Source organism: Abramis brama (genome assembly GCF_963993115.1).
Source record: "Abramis brama genome assembly, chromosome: 19".
NCBI classification, from domain to species: domain Eukaryota; kingdom Metazoa; phylum Chordata; class Actinopteri; order Cypriniformes; family Leuciscidae; genus Abramis; species Abramis brama.
Window position 1 is genome coordinate 9980372 of NC_139981.1, and position 17552 is coordinate 9997923.

A 17552-nucleotide genomic window follows, 5' to 3' on the forward strand; every position below is an offset into this window, starting at 1 on the left:
CATGTTTTCAAACAGGTTTCCTGATCACTCCCCTCTGTCATTGGTCAGACAATCAGACAGTCCCGCCCCAAATTCACAGCACTGGTTGAACTAATACTGCTGTGCCGGGCTGGATAGGAATGCTCATATAAACAGAACAATGTTTTGAAAGAGTCACAGTTAATAGTTTTTGGGGAAAATCAACCTTTAAATTACTGATAGTTGTTTCTGCACAATTACTGTGACAGGAGTATTGTAACAAAGCACATTTACGCAATAAGATTTTTAAAAAAAACGTGCTGTATGGAACAATGTGCAAAAACATAACAGCACAAAAAAAATCTTACAACACAATTAAAATATTTAGGACACAAAATTTCACTTGAAAATTCTGTCATCATTTACTCTTGTCGTTCCAAACCAGTATGAGTGGTAGAACATTTTTTTTTTTTTTTAAGAAGTGTTTTTTTGTCCATACAATGGAAGTCAGTGGTCACTAAAACTGTTTGGTTAATGTAAGTCATACAGGTTTGGAACGACATGAGTAAATTATGACAGAATTAAAATATTTGGCAGAATTTAAATATTATATATTAAACAATATCCCTTTAACTATGTCTTTTGTGTCGAGGCTGATGCTACTCTGACAAATCAAAATCCTGGACCAGAACTATCATACTGGGGTCCACTCAAACACCAAATAAGAGTATAAGTTTAAATAAAAAAAGTTAGCCTACTGGGCTGGCCTTTGGCCAGTATTAGGAATGACAACAAAATACATAGAAAGATAATCTGAGCATCGCTGGTACTTTATCTGTCTAATAATGATGGAAGTGTTAAGTGTTAATGTACACACAGAGTCCCCCTTCTCTGATCTTTCCAAACATGGAGCTTCTGTCTCTTCGTAATTACTGTAGATGAACCCTTTTTTGTTCTCCAGAGCTTAATTTGCCATAAAATTTGAGGAATATTATATTAAGTCACCAAAATGTGTACATGAATGTTTTTATAAGTAGCAGCATTTCACATACAGTATAGACTGGGGAATATATGACGCTACGAGTGACACAATGGTATTTTGCCACAAATATGCAAGGAAAAAAATTGTCTTAGTGGCAAAAATAGATTTTTTAAGTGAAAATTTATTTTTTCAATCAAAATACAGCACGCTCGGTAAGAAACATTTAAGGCTGATCCATTTACTCAATTCACCCGGTATTGTCAGGTGTGGCAACAGGTTTATTTTGAATCTAATGTATAGACAATGCATTATACATCAACACATCTCTCGTCACACTACATCTTGTCACTTTACCAAACTCACACCCGACGTATCACTTCATTTATTGCACTGTTGATTTCATTCACCTGCGCTACACAATAACTGGAACACTCTGGCAATAATCCTTCCTACAGATATGCAAAGAGAGCTCTGTTGACTCTGACTCTCAGACAGGAAGACAAAAGTGAGAGAAACGTGCAACATACTACACAATGATATCTGAGATTAGATATAACATTGATCAACAGATCTACGTTAAAGCACCTCTAAGGTGGAAACAAAAGCACATGTTCTTTACTCAACTGCCAGGTTGAAGAGCATCACGTAAGTGATCAGCATGAATAAAATAAATAGTCTACACTAAAAATAGTGTATAGTCTGCAGACATAATGCAGGCCAAAGAAAGTAAGACGAGAAGAAAAGAAAAAACACCCACAAAACTCAAGTCAAAGTGTGTTAATTAACAGTGAAGCCTGAAAACTTTTCTCGCACACTGGGTTTGGAATGTAGCTGGAGAAGTGACCGTCTCTGCAGGCCTGCTGTCGTCTGGAGTGTGAAGGCGCTCCGCCTGCGAGAGCTGTGTGAGAGAGAGCGAGCAGGGGGAGAGCGCTCGGCCCCCGCTGTGCTTGAACAGCGGCCTAAAACACCATCCACACCAGCGCTCAGCAGGGGCTCACAAAGGCCTCACAGCCAGCCATTTGTTACTGTGGCTTTCCAGGGGGCCCAGCCACTCACTGGGGTGCGGGGGTGTGGATGGAGTGGGGGGGTCGGGTGTTTGTCGACCAATTAGCATGAGAGAGACCGCCAGAAAGTTACCGTGAGCACTTTAGGGAAAAAGTTGGCTAAGCGAGAGGCCTTCGAGCGAGATACTGTGGACACCAACGAGTTCGAAACTTTATGTATCTGAAGGCAAAGAATATTTGAAGTAGCATGTGTCTAACAGAGGAGTTATGATTGCTAAGTACACAAATAATATAATTTGACATTTTCATAGACTGATTTATATGTACTCTAGTACTATCAATTAAATGCATAATAAAATATAAAATAACATGTAACATGTAGATTTAATAAGAAATTGTGAGTGCACCAAGCCAAGTATCAAACATTGCTAAATGTATTAATCTTAGAAATATTCCAGGATCCAGTGTTGCCTGAGCCGTGTTTCAGTGGCGCCAATGAAATTGTATTTCCAGAACTGTGTTTGCTGACTGAACTGAATGTGATGAGATCAAAAATACTGTGCTCCACAAAATAACAAACATACATGAATCAAAATACATGCGAGTAGTGTATTTTGATTCACAAACAAATTACTCTTTTTAGCTTTTTCCTTCAATGATTCCACCAAAGAGAGAAAGTCATACAGGTTTGGAACGACATGAGGGTGAGTTTCATTGACAGAATTTTCATTTTTGAATGAATTATCACTTTAAGGTTTGTGAAACCAATGCTGCATTTATTTGGGGGGGAAATTATTTTTAATATGCTGATTTGGTACTCAGGTAACATTTATTATTATTATCACAGTTCAGTTTTATCATCATCAAAATATAGGCCACCAAAAAAGTATTGTTTATATAAGATGTATGTTTGGGTAGGAAAAACTTCTGGATGCATTTTGAACGAATACCTTGATTGTTTCACTTGTGCCAATTAAAATCTGAAATGTCATCCATCTCAAATGTGTTTGCACGGGCATGAACAGTTTCGAAGCCAGGTCAGAAATCTCTGACTCACCTCGCACTCTCTCCAGCCACCCTACAATGGCAGGTCAGTGAGTGTTTGCTCACTGCTGGTAATGATGTGAGAAAGGCCTAATGTTCTCCGGTTAGGAGCCATAGCCGGGTTGGTCGGTCTGCCTGGTAGGGAGCAGCGTCGAGCCTCGGAAAGTAGTTTCCGTAGCTGGGTGCTGGTGGAGCGCGAGGGCCGAGGGCTGCCTAAGTGGGTACTATTCAAGCTGTTGCCCATTTGATTTGGACTACCACAGACCGCTCGAGCGCAGAGTTTGCAGCACCCTGTGGTGCTCCGTGATCCTACGCCAAAAATGACCAAATGCTACCGTTCCTAAAATGTGCGCAAATTGGAGTCAGCCGTTTGGCTTCATGAGCACTCAACAGTACACAAGGACACTTGCCACTGTTTGTATGTTAATATATGTGAGAGGAAAACTTTCAAAAGTAAAAAAAAGTACAGGTTGCACTGCGGGGTAAGAACGGAAATGGACAGAAGGCGCTAATCTGGCATTTTAACATTCAGCTCGGTTTTGTGATTACAGTTAGACAGTCCTCAAGATGACACTCAGCTCTAATAGGCAATTTAATTTCAATTCAATTTAAAAGGATATTATATTATGTTCAAAAACGTATGCAAAAAAAGTATAGAAATATTTTGCTATTAAGATATTGAAGAAAACTTGGCTGACACGCTAATACAGGAAGTATTGCAACATGTTCACACTCACAAACACACTCAGATGTTTTATAGCATTTATTCAGCTGCATTCGTTCAGTGTCAATCGCACTCCTATTTCCTGTCTCCCACTGACACGCTCGCCCCCATCCCTCCAGGAGCGAATGAAACAGCCCAACCTGAGCCGCCCGTGTCTCGTCTGTGGTACTTGCAGACTCTATATTTACACGACATCCAAACCGCTTCTATTAGCGTGCACGTCAGCCTCTCCATCGCTCGCACCGTATCGCCCCCCCCCCACCCTTCATTTACCCCCCCCGCTCCCTCCCACCCTTTTTCCTTTAACTAAACTGGCTCTGGCTCCCTCCATCTGGTCCCCTTTCCTTCAGCAGCCCCGCACCTGTTCACACCTCCTCTCCTGTTGGACCGCATTGAACATTTCCTCGGATGCCAGGGCTATTCTGGCACTCGCAACCTCTCTGTCATTCAATCCATCTGTCAGAAGTGAACTTTGTTTACCGCCAGCTTCTGCTTTCTTCTTCAAGAAGCGCAAAACCCCCTCAAGGTCAGAGGCAAAATGAATTGCAGACGCCACCAATTTACAAACAACCCCCTCCCTTTCTATAAGACACCCCTATCAACAAACCAACTAATCACTATAAAAAATTTTTTCTTATGTATCTGTAGAGAATCTGTTGTGATTTGAAAACACACACAGAGGAAGCTGAGATGTGATTACATATGCTGAATAAATATCCATGTTTTCAGAGTAGGTCAAGAAATGAGATTTTAGATGTGTGTTTATGATACTGAGCAGGATTTTAATTTCGACAGGAATAAAGAAAAAATATTGGATTTTTGAATAGCTTAAACAAAAACATCTTTGCTTAAAAGGATAGTTCATCTAAAAATTTAAAATAAAAGGATCCAGAAATGTAATTCCAAACATATTTGTTTTCACTCTTTCTCATTTGTAACTCAAAAGGAAAAGTTTAGCAGAAAAAGTGAATGGTGACCAAAGCTGTCAAGAAAGATTTTCAGTGAATAACAATAATGATTGATGACTTTGATAAGAAGTTTTAATTTTGAGGGAAAACGATCCTAGTATGAACTAAACATAAATTTAAAAATATTTAAGAGGCTTCTGTGATGTGATTTCTGGGACAAAATACACAAACTGGACAGAAATTAAAGCATAAAGATGAGGAGGAGGAATAGAACAAGACAGAGCGCTATCCCTGGGTGAAACAGCCTGTGACAGCGCTGTTGAGGCTCGCGCTCTGAGCAAATGACGCATTTCCACAGCTCGGGCTGACCTGGAGGGGCTTGTGCCAGACCCCCCACCCGTGTCACCTCACACAGGAGGCCCAACTAAATCATGCTGCCTTCATCATCCCTCCATCACACACCAAACACGCTCTCCAAAAGCCCAACATGCCCACAAAAAGCGCATGGCCGTCAAAAAGCATAACAAACAGCGCTTTTAACCCAACAGGGTGTTGGGCTGCCGGGTCTTAGGGTTGTGCCCATCTCTTCCACTCCTGTTTCATGGCATGTTTTTGTGGGATGACGCCCGCTTTGTGATGGACTCCTTATGCCATCTGGAGAGTAGATGGGGAGAGAAAGCCATTATGATACGTGCCTTTATACAGTATCTTTAAACATGTTAATATAAATTTACTGAAAATGAATTTGGACCTTACAAATGGATTACACAAAAAATTATGCATTGTGGGTAAACTGAGGAAAGACGATTAAACCTTCTCCAAAAGTGAGAAGAAATTCAGATACAGCTCAGCCAATGAGCTAAGCACACTAGAAACATGTGGCACCATTAATCAAAAATCAGCACTCTTGCCCCAGCTACTGCGAATATGGAAGCTAATGGAATAATAATAGATGGAAGTCTATTATTGAAATTGCACTTGTGGTAACAAAAAAAAAAAGTCATGGAGACTTTGAAAAGAAGGAGAACAACCCAGCTTCCAGAAACAGTAAGTAGGGCACTTTCTCTGGGCAGAGTTGGCCCAAGTGAGAACAGTTGCACCCGACAGATTTGCTCCCACTTTGCCTGGGGACTGGCAACATTCTGTCCTGTACCATCATGACACAGAGCTGGGCCACGGCACTGGAGAAGCTCTCAAGACACACGGACATATAGTTTTAGTAGGACTGGGAGTTTCAAATTGAACATTTACAATGAAATCATTTCTGATCATGAATATGATTAAGGGCTGAAACTTTCTGACTATAACTTTGCTCTGACAAATAGTTTGATTTGCAAATGCTGATTTTTCACAGAAGGATAAGATGAAGAATGTATCAAATACACTACCATTCAAAAGTTTGGGTCTTTTATGTTCACCACAGCTGCATTTAATTGATCAAGAATACAGTAAAAACATTAATATTGTGAAATATTGCAATTTAATAGTACTGATTTTAATGTATATTATTATTATCAATGTTGAAAAAAGTTGTGCTGCTTTATATTTTGTGGAAAACTGTGATAATTTTTTTTCAGGATTCTCTGATACATAGAAAGTAAAAAAAAAAAAAATAATCTAACAAATTTTTTTTTTGCATCCTGCTGAATAATAATATTAATTTCTTAAAAAAACAACAAAGGTTTAATTAAAATATTGAGCCATTCACAACACAACACAATTCATATTCATATTTTCAAAAATGTCCTCAAGCCATGAAATGTAACTAGAGGGACAAATTACAAATTCATTTTGTGGATTGTTACAACTGAAAATATCTCAAGATCAATATTTTGATTCAAAGGAATGAATGCATATGTTAGCATAAATTATGCTATATTGGGTATTACTATAGTAATGATAATTGATCATTAAATTCTGGAACCACATTGAATTTTCATCACCGCAAATAGCACACACCAAGATAACAGTAACAGAAGTAGTGACTTGCCATAGCTGCTTAAAAAAATTCAGTGAAACATTTTTACTAATTATGAAGAATTCTTTAATTTAGCAACTTTACAAATCACAGTCATTGTAACTGTCAATGCTCATCTTTTAATGGACAGTATGTGCCATGTTTGAACATATTTTCCCCTCTGTGCAAATTGCACAATGTTTCAAACATATGCATTCTGTTGGCAAACACTACTAGCTATAGCTGCAGTATTCAAAAAGAGAGTGTGTGTTCTCTTGTGTACACTACATTGTCCTCTTAGGGGCCTGTAAATAAATGACACATATGTAATTGCCTTGAACTTGGTTACACTGTTAAATAATGGAGCAAACTGCTGGCAATGAGTTGAGGGCTTGCTTGGTTGTGGGGCATAGCCTCTGGCATTGCATCTGGTCTTATAGGCCAGTGGAGAAACATAATGCATGGACAAGAAGAAGGGGAGGGGAGAAATCACTGCTGATCGATGCAAATATGAAACAAACTCACTGAGTTTGGTATCCATATTCTACATGCTCTTCAATAACAATTTCTGTCGTACTTTATTCCTCTGTTCTGGAGTGAATCTTCAATTTTTAACTTACTGGCTTGTGCAATAAATTATGATATGATTTTCACTGAGAGATTAATTAATTTGTTCATAAAATATGTTAAATTAATGTGGAAAAAAATGGATAAGTAATTTTGTTTTCCAATTCCAAAGAAGATGAGGTTTTAAGTATGAGACAAACATACAATAGAGCCAAATTTCAATCATAAACGTGCACTTAAAAGTATCACTTGATATCTGACGGACCAACTTCTGGACCAATTAAGCTTGCTACATGGCTATACTGCGTGACCCAAGTTAACTAAGTCTAACACTGCAATGTCGTCTCTAAGATGCTGAGAATAACAAAAGACAAAAGCCCTCTTCTTGCCCTCTGCCGTGTGAAGTGGAGGAGGAGCCGGAGGCCAGCAGCCCTGCCGGCGAGGCGTGAAGACGTGGCAAGGTCTCATCCCAGGCCAACGGGCACACCACTGTCAACATCATGACACTCACTGGGCGGCTCGCCGGCACTCTCCCGCATGGCCGGCAGCGGTCCCAGCTGCCCCATCCGTTACTGTCTGATTAGTTCTGCTAAGCAGCCCCTCCCCTCCATGCCCCATCGCCATCTGCTCCCCCAACAAGATGGCTGCCGCCCAGCACCGTGCACACCGCCCCGCTACCTGCCAGTGCCCGTGCCCGCACTCACCCCAAAGCGCTAACACGGCTTCTCTTGGCTGGCGGCGGCCCCCATTTCGTTTGCTACTACTTCTGACAAGGGGCGGCGGGCTACGCTCTTTTATTTGCTGTCGGATGGTACATGCGCTTCCTGCCGACTTGGTTTGCAGCAGTTTGGTGGCACGGCAGACTTTGCTCACCACGGCAGCCTCCCTCTGGCATGGGGCTGCATCTGCTCCCTCTTTTATTCATTTTCCGATTCTCCACCTTTCAGGGGATTGTCATCCTCCATGCGCTCACACACGGCCGAGGGAAAGCAGAGAGGCGTGCAAAGTTTAATGGAATTCTGGGGGTGGGATGAACAACTTTTTTAATGCCAACACTGCAGTTGGTCTCACGGTTCTTGTTGCCTAGTTTGCACAAGAACTTAGTGAGAGGACGAGTCAATGACACACCCCAATAACCAGAGTTCTGGGTCAATGACATACAAGACTGTCGTGTCCATGACCAAAAAAAATACAAATCTAGTTTACAACACATGCCAATTTCTTAGAAATATACTCCCTTTTTTAATTAATGTTGGTTTCATGTGGTATAAAAAAAAAGTTTCTGCCATTTTCAAGAAAAGTTTAAATTCAATAAAAATGTGGTGTAACCATCAAGTTAAAACTCAAAATGTCCTTACATCTTCAAAACATGTGAGTGTACAGATATTATTCATTTTCAAAATTACTTAAATATAAATATATTTTAAGTTTTTAATGTTTTAAGGTATTGTCTTACAAACATAATGAATTATTAATTCAAAACAATATTATATTTTTGGGGATTCACACATGACACTTTACAACCTGAATTAACCTTGCCCTATAAAAAGGTTCAATTATCTGATATTTTAAGATGTCAGGAATGTCTTTTTTCTTCATTATGATTTCAGGACAATTGTATAACCCTTACATTTTTTACATTATGCCCTACAAAAAAAAAATATATATTTTTTTGTTGCACTTTTAAATGTTTTTTTTAAACAAATTAATAGGACAAGAAAAAAATCATGTCACTGAACAACTTACAAAATAAAAGTAAAAAGAAACAAAACAAAAGTCTGGATATGTCCAGTCTTCCTCTGTGCTAACATGTTTAACATGTTCAGCAAAAGCACAGATGTCAATATAAGCCAGATTTCCTCATAGCTCACAATGAGGCCTTATTGACGTGGACAATCAAGCACCATCAAGCCTTTTGCTCAAATAATTCCACTTCACATACAAAGATAATCCAAAAAGAGACAAGGCTGATCATTTCATATCCCCAAAAACTTCTAGCAGGCTTTTTTCTTATAATTCTCTCACAACAGCGCAGATTAACCAATCACTAGCCAATATGGTGGATGTAGCTTTGAGTATGAGGGTTTACTGTGCGCAGAGGGCCAGGTTCTCTGCTAAGCTCTCGACAGAGAAGTTGTGAATATTTCCTACTTTCAGATCCATACTTATGCCTGAAGGTTCTCCTTTACAAACCGCAACATGGTTCTTGTTGGATCAAAACTTCAAGCCCTGCTGCCAGCGTCACCGCTTGCTTGCAAAATTTTGAGTTGCTGAAGAAGAGAGGGAATTTGGAACAAAGTGAGCCCCTGTGTCCTGTTCCAAACCACAGTGAACTCCAGCAAACACAGAAAAGCAAAGGGGAAAATCTGTTGCGGCTGGTAAAGCGGCATGGCAAAACAAGGCAACTTTTTTTTTTATACCGTCGCACATTTTTCTCTCTTTATTTTCACACCCTATGGGGTCTGCCGAATGTTGGGAGGTGGGAGGGTGGGTGCACGAGAAAGAAGGAGTGGGGGAGGGATGACAAAAAGGCACGAGCGCACAAAAGCAAACAAACAAACCGAATAAAGCCTGGGCTCAAAGCCGTCAGAAGGCAGAGAACAGAGCGGCAGGATTATGATAGATCCTCTGCTGCCCAGCGCACAGCTGGCTGATGATCCAATACTGGAGCCGCCGGCCCTCCCCAGCATGTGCACGGGGGGCCTGGGGGCCAGAACGAGAGAAAAAACTGAAAAAACCAAAAGACAACTGCTTTGCCCATCCTTTTGGTGGGAGCTGTGATCATCCAAGCTGTGAGACGAGAACGGGAAAAGTCAAAGTCTGGCTTCAGAGGTCCTGATTGTATGAGCACCCACCAAAGGGGAAGTGACACAGAGAGGGTCCCCACATGACCACCCCCTGGGCTGCTCAGTCACAGGGTCCCCCGCAGGTCGGTACATGTGGATTTATGTACGTGCAAAGGTGGTGTAGGAGAGTAAAGACAAAAGAAAGATGGGAAAAAAAGGGATTAGCCTCAAGGAAGAGAGAAAGAATGCACAGATGTCTGCTGCATCTGTGCACTACGCCTGGCCCAAAGAACCTGCCCTGGCAGTCCACATCCACACCATGCATACAGTGGCTAAAAGACTCTCTGCTGCCAAAAGCAGGGCCTGTCAGCAGCTTAACCACTCTGATCTTCAGCAGGCCATTTTGTTGTCTCATCTAGAAGAAGCAGAGAGCGTTTAAAGGCCAACATCCTGGCCAAGCTTTTTTTTTAAATGTTAATTCAGCTTCATTTAATCACTGCAAAATCTTACATTTCAATAATGCTCTGATCAAAAAACAGAATTATGGACTGGACCCCTATATTACAGTGATCTGCTGTAATATATTCACACAAAGTTTTCTTCAATTATTTAACAACAAAAGTTGTCAAAAGACAACGAAATCTCTATTTATAATCAAAATATATAACTAAATAAGCATCATAATACTCATCTGCTAATCTCTGTCCACGATGCAGTCAATAAAATGATAATTAAAAAAAATCTAGTTCACAGTGCTTCTCAAGTACTTGTGTTGAATGAATGAATGAATGAATGAGGCATTTATATAGAGCTTTCATATGTACTACTGTAAACCCAAATCTGCTTATAATCATATCTTTACAATCATTATTCATTAAAAAAAAACTATGAAAAAAAAAGAGGGTTTTTTTTGTGAATTTCTTGTCACATGACAGCAAATGGCTTTCTACTTGTTGGTTACACCCAAGGAAGTCTATTTCATTTTTTTGATTGATTTAAAGAACAATTCTCCAACATACTTATTAATATTGTAAATTAGTGAAAATTGTTTTGCTACGACTCTTGATATAGGAATAATAATAATAGAAATAATTATTATAATGAAATAATAATACAAAATTATGCAGAAGAATTTCAAAATGTCAAAGAATTTCAGACTTTTTGGATCACTGTGACCACAGGGCGGATTTAACTTGACATTTTTGAAATTATGTCCAACATATCAAAAAGAAATTGAATTCAGAAACTGAAAACATCATCACAGAGGAGGTGTATTGAAGTTATTGTTTGGATAAATTGTCTTTTTCTGTTTTCTGAATGAATTCATAGATCAAGACACAAAAATTACATAGCGCAGACTAAACTAATGCAGTGTCAACATAAATATACATTAAAAAGGTATACTGAACTAACAATGCAGGACTACATTCATCTGCTGTGTAATAACGTCAAATGCAAGAGTTTATCTAGACCTGCTGTTGCAAATAATCTATACTCCATAAAAACCATCTGGATCGTTTTCATGCACAGTGGTACTTTTCCAAATGTAAATAAATGACTCAAATTATTCTCTAATATTTCTGCAACAGCATGAATCTTTATGGTAATTTATAAACAATACCTGACCGAGTCTTAATACTTAAGTACTGAATTCCCTTGTGAACAGATGCTGTCCCTCCTCTGCAGCTGTGCAGCTCTGTGGCAGATGCTGTAAAATCTCCACTTCCTCAAGAGGAATGGAGACCCTAGTGCCATTCAAACCCACTGAGGCTTCAGCACTACCTACGCTTGAAGCTGGGGTAGGACACATCCACAAAAACATAGAAATGGATGGATTCATCGTGGGCCATCATTCAATGGACAGAGAAATGTCACAAAGCCCAAACAGATAATGATATACACCATATATATATGGTGTAATTGACATATGCCAGTCAAGTAGTCTTTGCCCTGTACTGTTGTCCATCCTCTAGTCTTGTACTAGTGATTGCAGTGGTGCGGTCACTGAGCAGTTAGTATGTGACACATCATGCCAGTACACAATCAACAGAGAGAAAATCAAGTATGATAATACAAAACAAATAAAGGCTCAAAGTATAAGCTGAATATAAGTTGAAAATTTAATTTACGTCATGCTCTAACTGAAGTTGAATACTATAAATCTCAGGCTTTAAAAATAAATAAATAAAATTACTAAATATGGCAGCACCACAAAGTATTTGGACACTTAAGTGACAAATTAAATGAACGTACATTATATTACAAAATATATTAAACCAACTGGCAATCTAGAAACACAAACACACTTTTCAAGCAAAACATTTCACAAAAAGAAGTCTTTCGATACACTGTTCAAAATGAAGTATTTGTATCTCATGTAATTGTAAAATTGTCACTATGATCATATTCATAGTTAATGTGATTAACTACAACAATAGTTACTCTGAATGTACACCTGTGTAAACTTGAGGGGAACTGACTTTATACATCCACTAAAATAATCTTATCGACAATAGTTGATTAAAAGTAACTGCAAAAAATAACTAAAAAGTTAGTTCTGAGTAAAGCATGATTTGTTTGCAGATGACACGTTCTTTGAAATTTTGGATCTCATGCAATAACGTTTTTTTAAGTGACTTAAGTGTCCAAATTCTTTTTGGGGCCACTAAATATACATAGCAATTAAAAAACAAATTAAAGATACAGAACGTTCATTTGGGCTTTGCTGACAGTAACTAATTTTTAGTAACAAACTGTAAACTGTTAAATTGCATCTAACGGCAATGTAAGTGTCTTTCTGTGGCAAAAACTTTCTCTGTCATATATAATAATAAGGGTGGGAGCTGTTAAATGTGATCTATTCTTCCTAATCTGGAGCTATAATCTATTTGCTTTCTAATAAACTGGGATTAGTTGAACAAATGTTACTGAAAAACACTGTTTATTCGCTTATCACCTGCTCTGGTACGATTTTCATCAAAGTTTGAGGAGAAATTTGCGAGACGCACATAAAATCCAAGATTAGAAGTCCAAAGCATGATAAAATGAAAACAAGCATTCAACACAAAAGGTGGCGTTGATTCATAAGACAACATCTTTGCTGTAATATCTTCTGATAAAATAAAAAAATGGTGATAGCTCCATGTAGAGGGTCTGCTTTTGATTTAATTAAATGGTGTGAATTTAATTTAACAACCAAAATACATTTATGTTTAACGCCAGCTCATTATCATGGATACGAATACGAGTGAAATGTGCACATATGTGGAAAATTTATAAATGCATGAGAGGCCGCATATGCACTACTCCGTCCATACTGAACAACACAAATAACGTCAGATTAATAATAAAGTTCTTAGGAGAAACCCTGTCAGAAGTTTTGACTGATTTCAGCTCTACTCCCTACTAAACTGAGTGATGTTATGGAGAGAGACAGTATGTGCCCCTCTCTCCGGCCCCGTTCTCCTGGTGCGTGGTGGACTGTGGCGGTGGCAGCCGGTGGCTAGTGGCGATTTAATAAAGTGCGGGTGCCCTCCTGCCGGCGTGCTGGCACTGCATTGGGGCCAGTGGACAGGCGCAGTGTTGTGGCATGTAATAGGATTAAGGGGGTTACCTGGTGAGGTGCAGTTGGCGCTGGGCGCGGCTAAGCCCCTCAGCCAGGCCGGCTGCCTCCGCCCGGGCTCGGCCCTCTGCCCTTTGGGCCTCCTCCAAACGCTGCCGGTAACCGCTCAGCTCCACACCCAACTTCTGTACTTCCTGAAGCCCGTGAGAGGAGAGAGAGCGAGACCAAGCCATTATTCATTTTGGCATTAAAGTTAAAACAATTCCTTACTGTTCATGAAAACTTTTTTATTTTTATTTTTTTTTGTACATATGAAGTAAATACAATTTTGTACCAGTAACACTGTGAATTGCAAAATGAATGGCAAAAAAATAAAATAAAATAAAATGGCAGACTCTCTCCTGTATGACCGATAAAAGTTTATCTTACCTGCTCAACCAGTTCTAGTTGGCGGCCCAGTTTAGAGCTGATGTCCCTCACCTCTCTCTCTGCCTCCTCTTTCTTCAGCTGAGCTTGGCTCAACAGAAAACGCAGCTCCGCACATACCTGACAAGCATACATGTGGCTTAATGCAAAATCCAAGGTAAGTTTCAATACTCCTGTCCACTGTTCAGGAGAAAACAGTTAATTTACACATTCTATACTGATTCATTGAGGAGATGTTTGCTGCATCTTTCTGTCAGCTCCATAAACTTATACTAAAGCTTTTGCTGCAACAACTTCATTAGCTAATAATAAAGTTCTACTGCCATCTAGTGCCTAGACATTTTCCATACAAAGATGACTCAACCAATTAACCTATAAAATCAAATTTGCCATTAAAATAAATGTTGAACCTAAAAGCAAAATTGACACCATTTGCTTTCTTAATGCACATTCCTGATCTTATTATAAAGAACAAAAAGTCCTGTACTAAAACGTTTTCTTGGTGCTCAAACATACATAACATTATGTAAATTAAATTGCAAACAATAAGTCACTCTGACTTTAATAAAACTGGTGAATTACTCAACAGCGAATGTGCAAATTGAGCGCTTGAAAACAAAATCAACTGGATAGTGTTCACGCGCTGGACGGGTCTTTCCACGCTCCAAAGGCGTATACTTTGAAAGGCTTGCACACTCAACTGTGCGCAAATATATCCGGGCCTTTGGACTCCCTAAACAACATTATCACCACCACCAAATCATGTCAAGTTTTACAGTGGGATGTACCGTACCTTGCTGCTGTCCATTTCCTGTGTGGTGAGCTTCTTATAAGCTTCCTCCAGCTGGCCATTGAGTGAGTTCCGGTCTCTCTCTCCCCTCTCCAGCAGACCCTCCAATTCAGCCACTCTCTGAGACAGACTGGTCACCTTACAGTTGGGAACAATAAAATTATATTTGCTATATTAGTGATATTAACTGATTAGTGACATTAGTTATATTAATATAATGGTTTTATATAAAATACAAGAGTGGCTTGAATGTCTAAAGATTTTGGGACCACTGTAAAAGGACTATTTATACACTTAAATTGAGTTTGTATAGTGCAGCCCAAAGGGCAAAGACCACACAATTATTATTTTTTTATATATATTTAAACCTAAAAATAACAGAAAGTATTAAGAATGTAAAATTTGTCAAACAAAGAAACAATAATAAGGCACTAGCATGAACAAAACATTTTTTTTACATCCTGCACTATTTCTAGATCACTAATCAAATACGTTAATTAGTGACATTGATCATGTGACTTTTTGTGCAGATGGCCACATAATTGAAGCTCAAGATGCTCTGGATCATCTCAAATCATTCCAGAGGAAATTATCATCTGGTTTTACTTCTGGAGATGCCACTGAGGTGCTGCGGTTATTAGAGCACAAACCAAATAATACAACATTCTGAAATCAAATTTACAATTAAACTTTTCATTCAAATTGTTATGTAATTACTATAATTTGTAATGTAATAATGTATTGAATTAGAAAAAAAAGAATGTAGGATTGTACTCCTTATTTGTAAGTCACTTTGGAATTGTCTTTCAAATTAATAAAAAATAAATATAAGAATGCAAAACAGTGGTCTTATTAGTAGTCTCAGATTTTTAGACCTCACTACAACAAGAAATAAACCATATTTTGAACAATTAAGGTTTTCTCTTTAGTTTGGTTTAAACCTGAAGCTTTAATTCAGTTCTCATAATTAGTAAACAATAGTGCAGAATACAGTGGCGCAGAGATGTAAAAGTAAAATAAGATTTGTGGTAAACATAACTTGACGATACTTGGATGTTTTTCTCTGCAACGTAAATTACACACAACCATATCGAAAACACGAATTTTGAAGCTGTTATGTTGATTTAAAAAATCATGTTTATAATAACTAGATAAGAATGTTTGGGGTGTGAGTGTGTGCAGTTTATCTTGCAGAACAAAACATTCAAGTATCGTCAAGTTATGTTTACTACAGACCTTATTATTATACTAATTATAACCCCATTATAAAACCCATTAGGAAAATCTTGTGGAAACCAGTGCTGAATAAGTCTTCCGGGTTCTGACGTAATCCCTCCTATTTTTTTTAAAACTGAATCTGAAGTCATCCGTCAAAATTGTAGTTGTGTGCCACAATTAAGATGACACTAGGGGGCAGCATAAACTAGCTTTGTCAAACCATCCAGTCTTTTTGAACAAAGACAGTAATACTAATACTCAGTTGAATATATCAGCATACATGTAAAGTAAGAAACATTTCTTAATATATTAGGGTAACTAACAGTCTGGGCGAGCTCTTCTTTCTCTTTCTTGCTCTCTGAACGCGCTGCCTCCCTGGCCTGGGAGATCTTCTCCTGTTCAGAAGCCAGCTCTCTCTCCAGCCTCTCCCGCTGTCTAGTCAGCTCATTGTGGAAATGCTCACACTGCACCAGAGCCTGCAGGTACACAGGGACAGACCGAAGGTCAAGGTCAATGAGTATATCTATCTCTAGTTTACACAGTACTCCATAAGTATTTATGATCATGCAAAGCAATAAAAACTCATATTCAAATCATTTTGGCACATACTCTTGTCTTTTCCAGGTTTGCCTCTTCTGCCATCTCCACTGCCTGTTTAACCTGCTGATAGGCTGCCCACTCTCTCTGCTGGGCCTCAGTCTGACTGGCCCTTAGAGAGCAGAGCACGGTCATCAGCTCATCCCGCTCTCTAACAGAGACACAAACACGGGCATCTCATCAGGTTACTGAAAACAGACATTGATCTGACACATAATCAGGAAAGCAGCAGATTAGCTTCATGATCAGTCAAGACTTCTTTCAACCTTGCTGTGAGGAAAAATAATTGACTAAATCAACACAGATCAATAAAAGTGGTCAGAGGAGCCCACCAGTGTTAATTAACCCAGATGTTTGACTCCAAGGGCAAGGCAGTTGCTACATCAATATTTCTCAAGTTCTTCAGTGTGTTTGAAAATCAAAATGAAAATCCGGTTTATAAAAAAATATCAGACTGCAATTAACAGAATTTTTAATAATCAATTAATCTGTGACTTAAAAAATATTTAAATTATAAATACTTATAATTTCGTTCAAATCGTTTTGGGGTCAGTATGTTTAAAAAAAAGAGAAAGAAATTAATACTTTTTTTCAGCAAGGAGTCCAAGGACCCATTAAATTGATCAAAGGTAAAGCCATTTATAATGTTCCAAAATATTTATATTTCAAATAAATGCTTTAACTTTCTATTCATCAAAAAATACTGGAAAAAATATATCACAGTTTCCACAAAAATATTTAGCAGCACAACTGTGATAATACACATAACACTCATAATGATAATAATAAATGATTCTTGAGCACCAAATCAGCATATTAGAATGATTTCTAGGATCATGTGACACTGACGACTGGAGTGCTGAAAACTAAGCTTTGTCATCAGCAATAATTTACATTTTAAAACATTAAAATATAAAACAATTATTTTAATTATTACAATCATATTTTCACTATATTACTGTTATTACTATATTTTCAATCAAATAAATGCAGCTTTTGTGAGCATGAGAGATATCTCTCAAAAAAATG

At 38.4% G+C, this 17552-nt stretch overlaps 1 protein-coding gene across 1 annotated transcript in view; it reads right to left on the reverse strand.

The window, feature by feature from the left end:
• sdccag8 (SHH signaling and ciliogenesis regulator sdccag8) overlaps positions 1–17552 on the reverse strand; it is a 41958-nt gene that overhangs the window by 21464 nt on the left and 2942 nt on the right. Inside the window, exons 9-14 of the mRNA XM_084092650.1 lie at positions 16536–16674; positions 16250–16402; positions 14712–14846; positions 13922–14038; positions 13544–13686; positions 1756–1899 (exon numbers count right to left, since the gene is read on the reverse strand). Of these exons, the coding sequence (XP_083948776.1) occupies positions 1756–1899; positions 13544–13686; positions 13922–14038; positions 14712–14846; positions 16250–16402; positions 16536–16674 (831 nt within the window). The remainder of the gene's footprint in view (positions 1–1755; positions 1900–13543; positions 13687–13921; positions 14039–14711; positions 14847–16249; positions 16403–16535; positions 16675–17552) is intronic.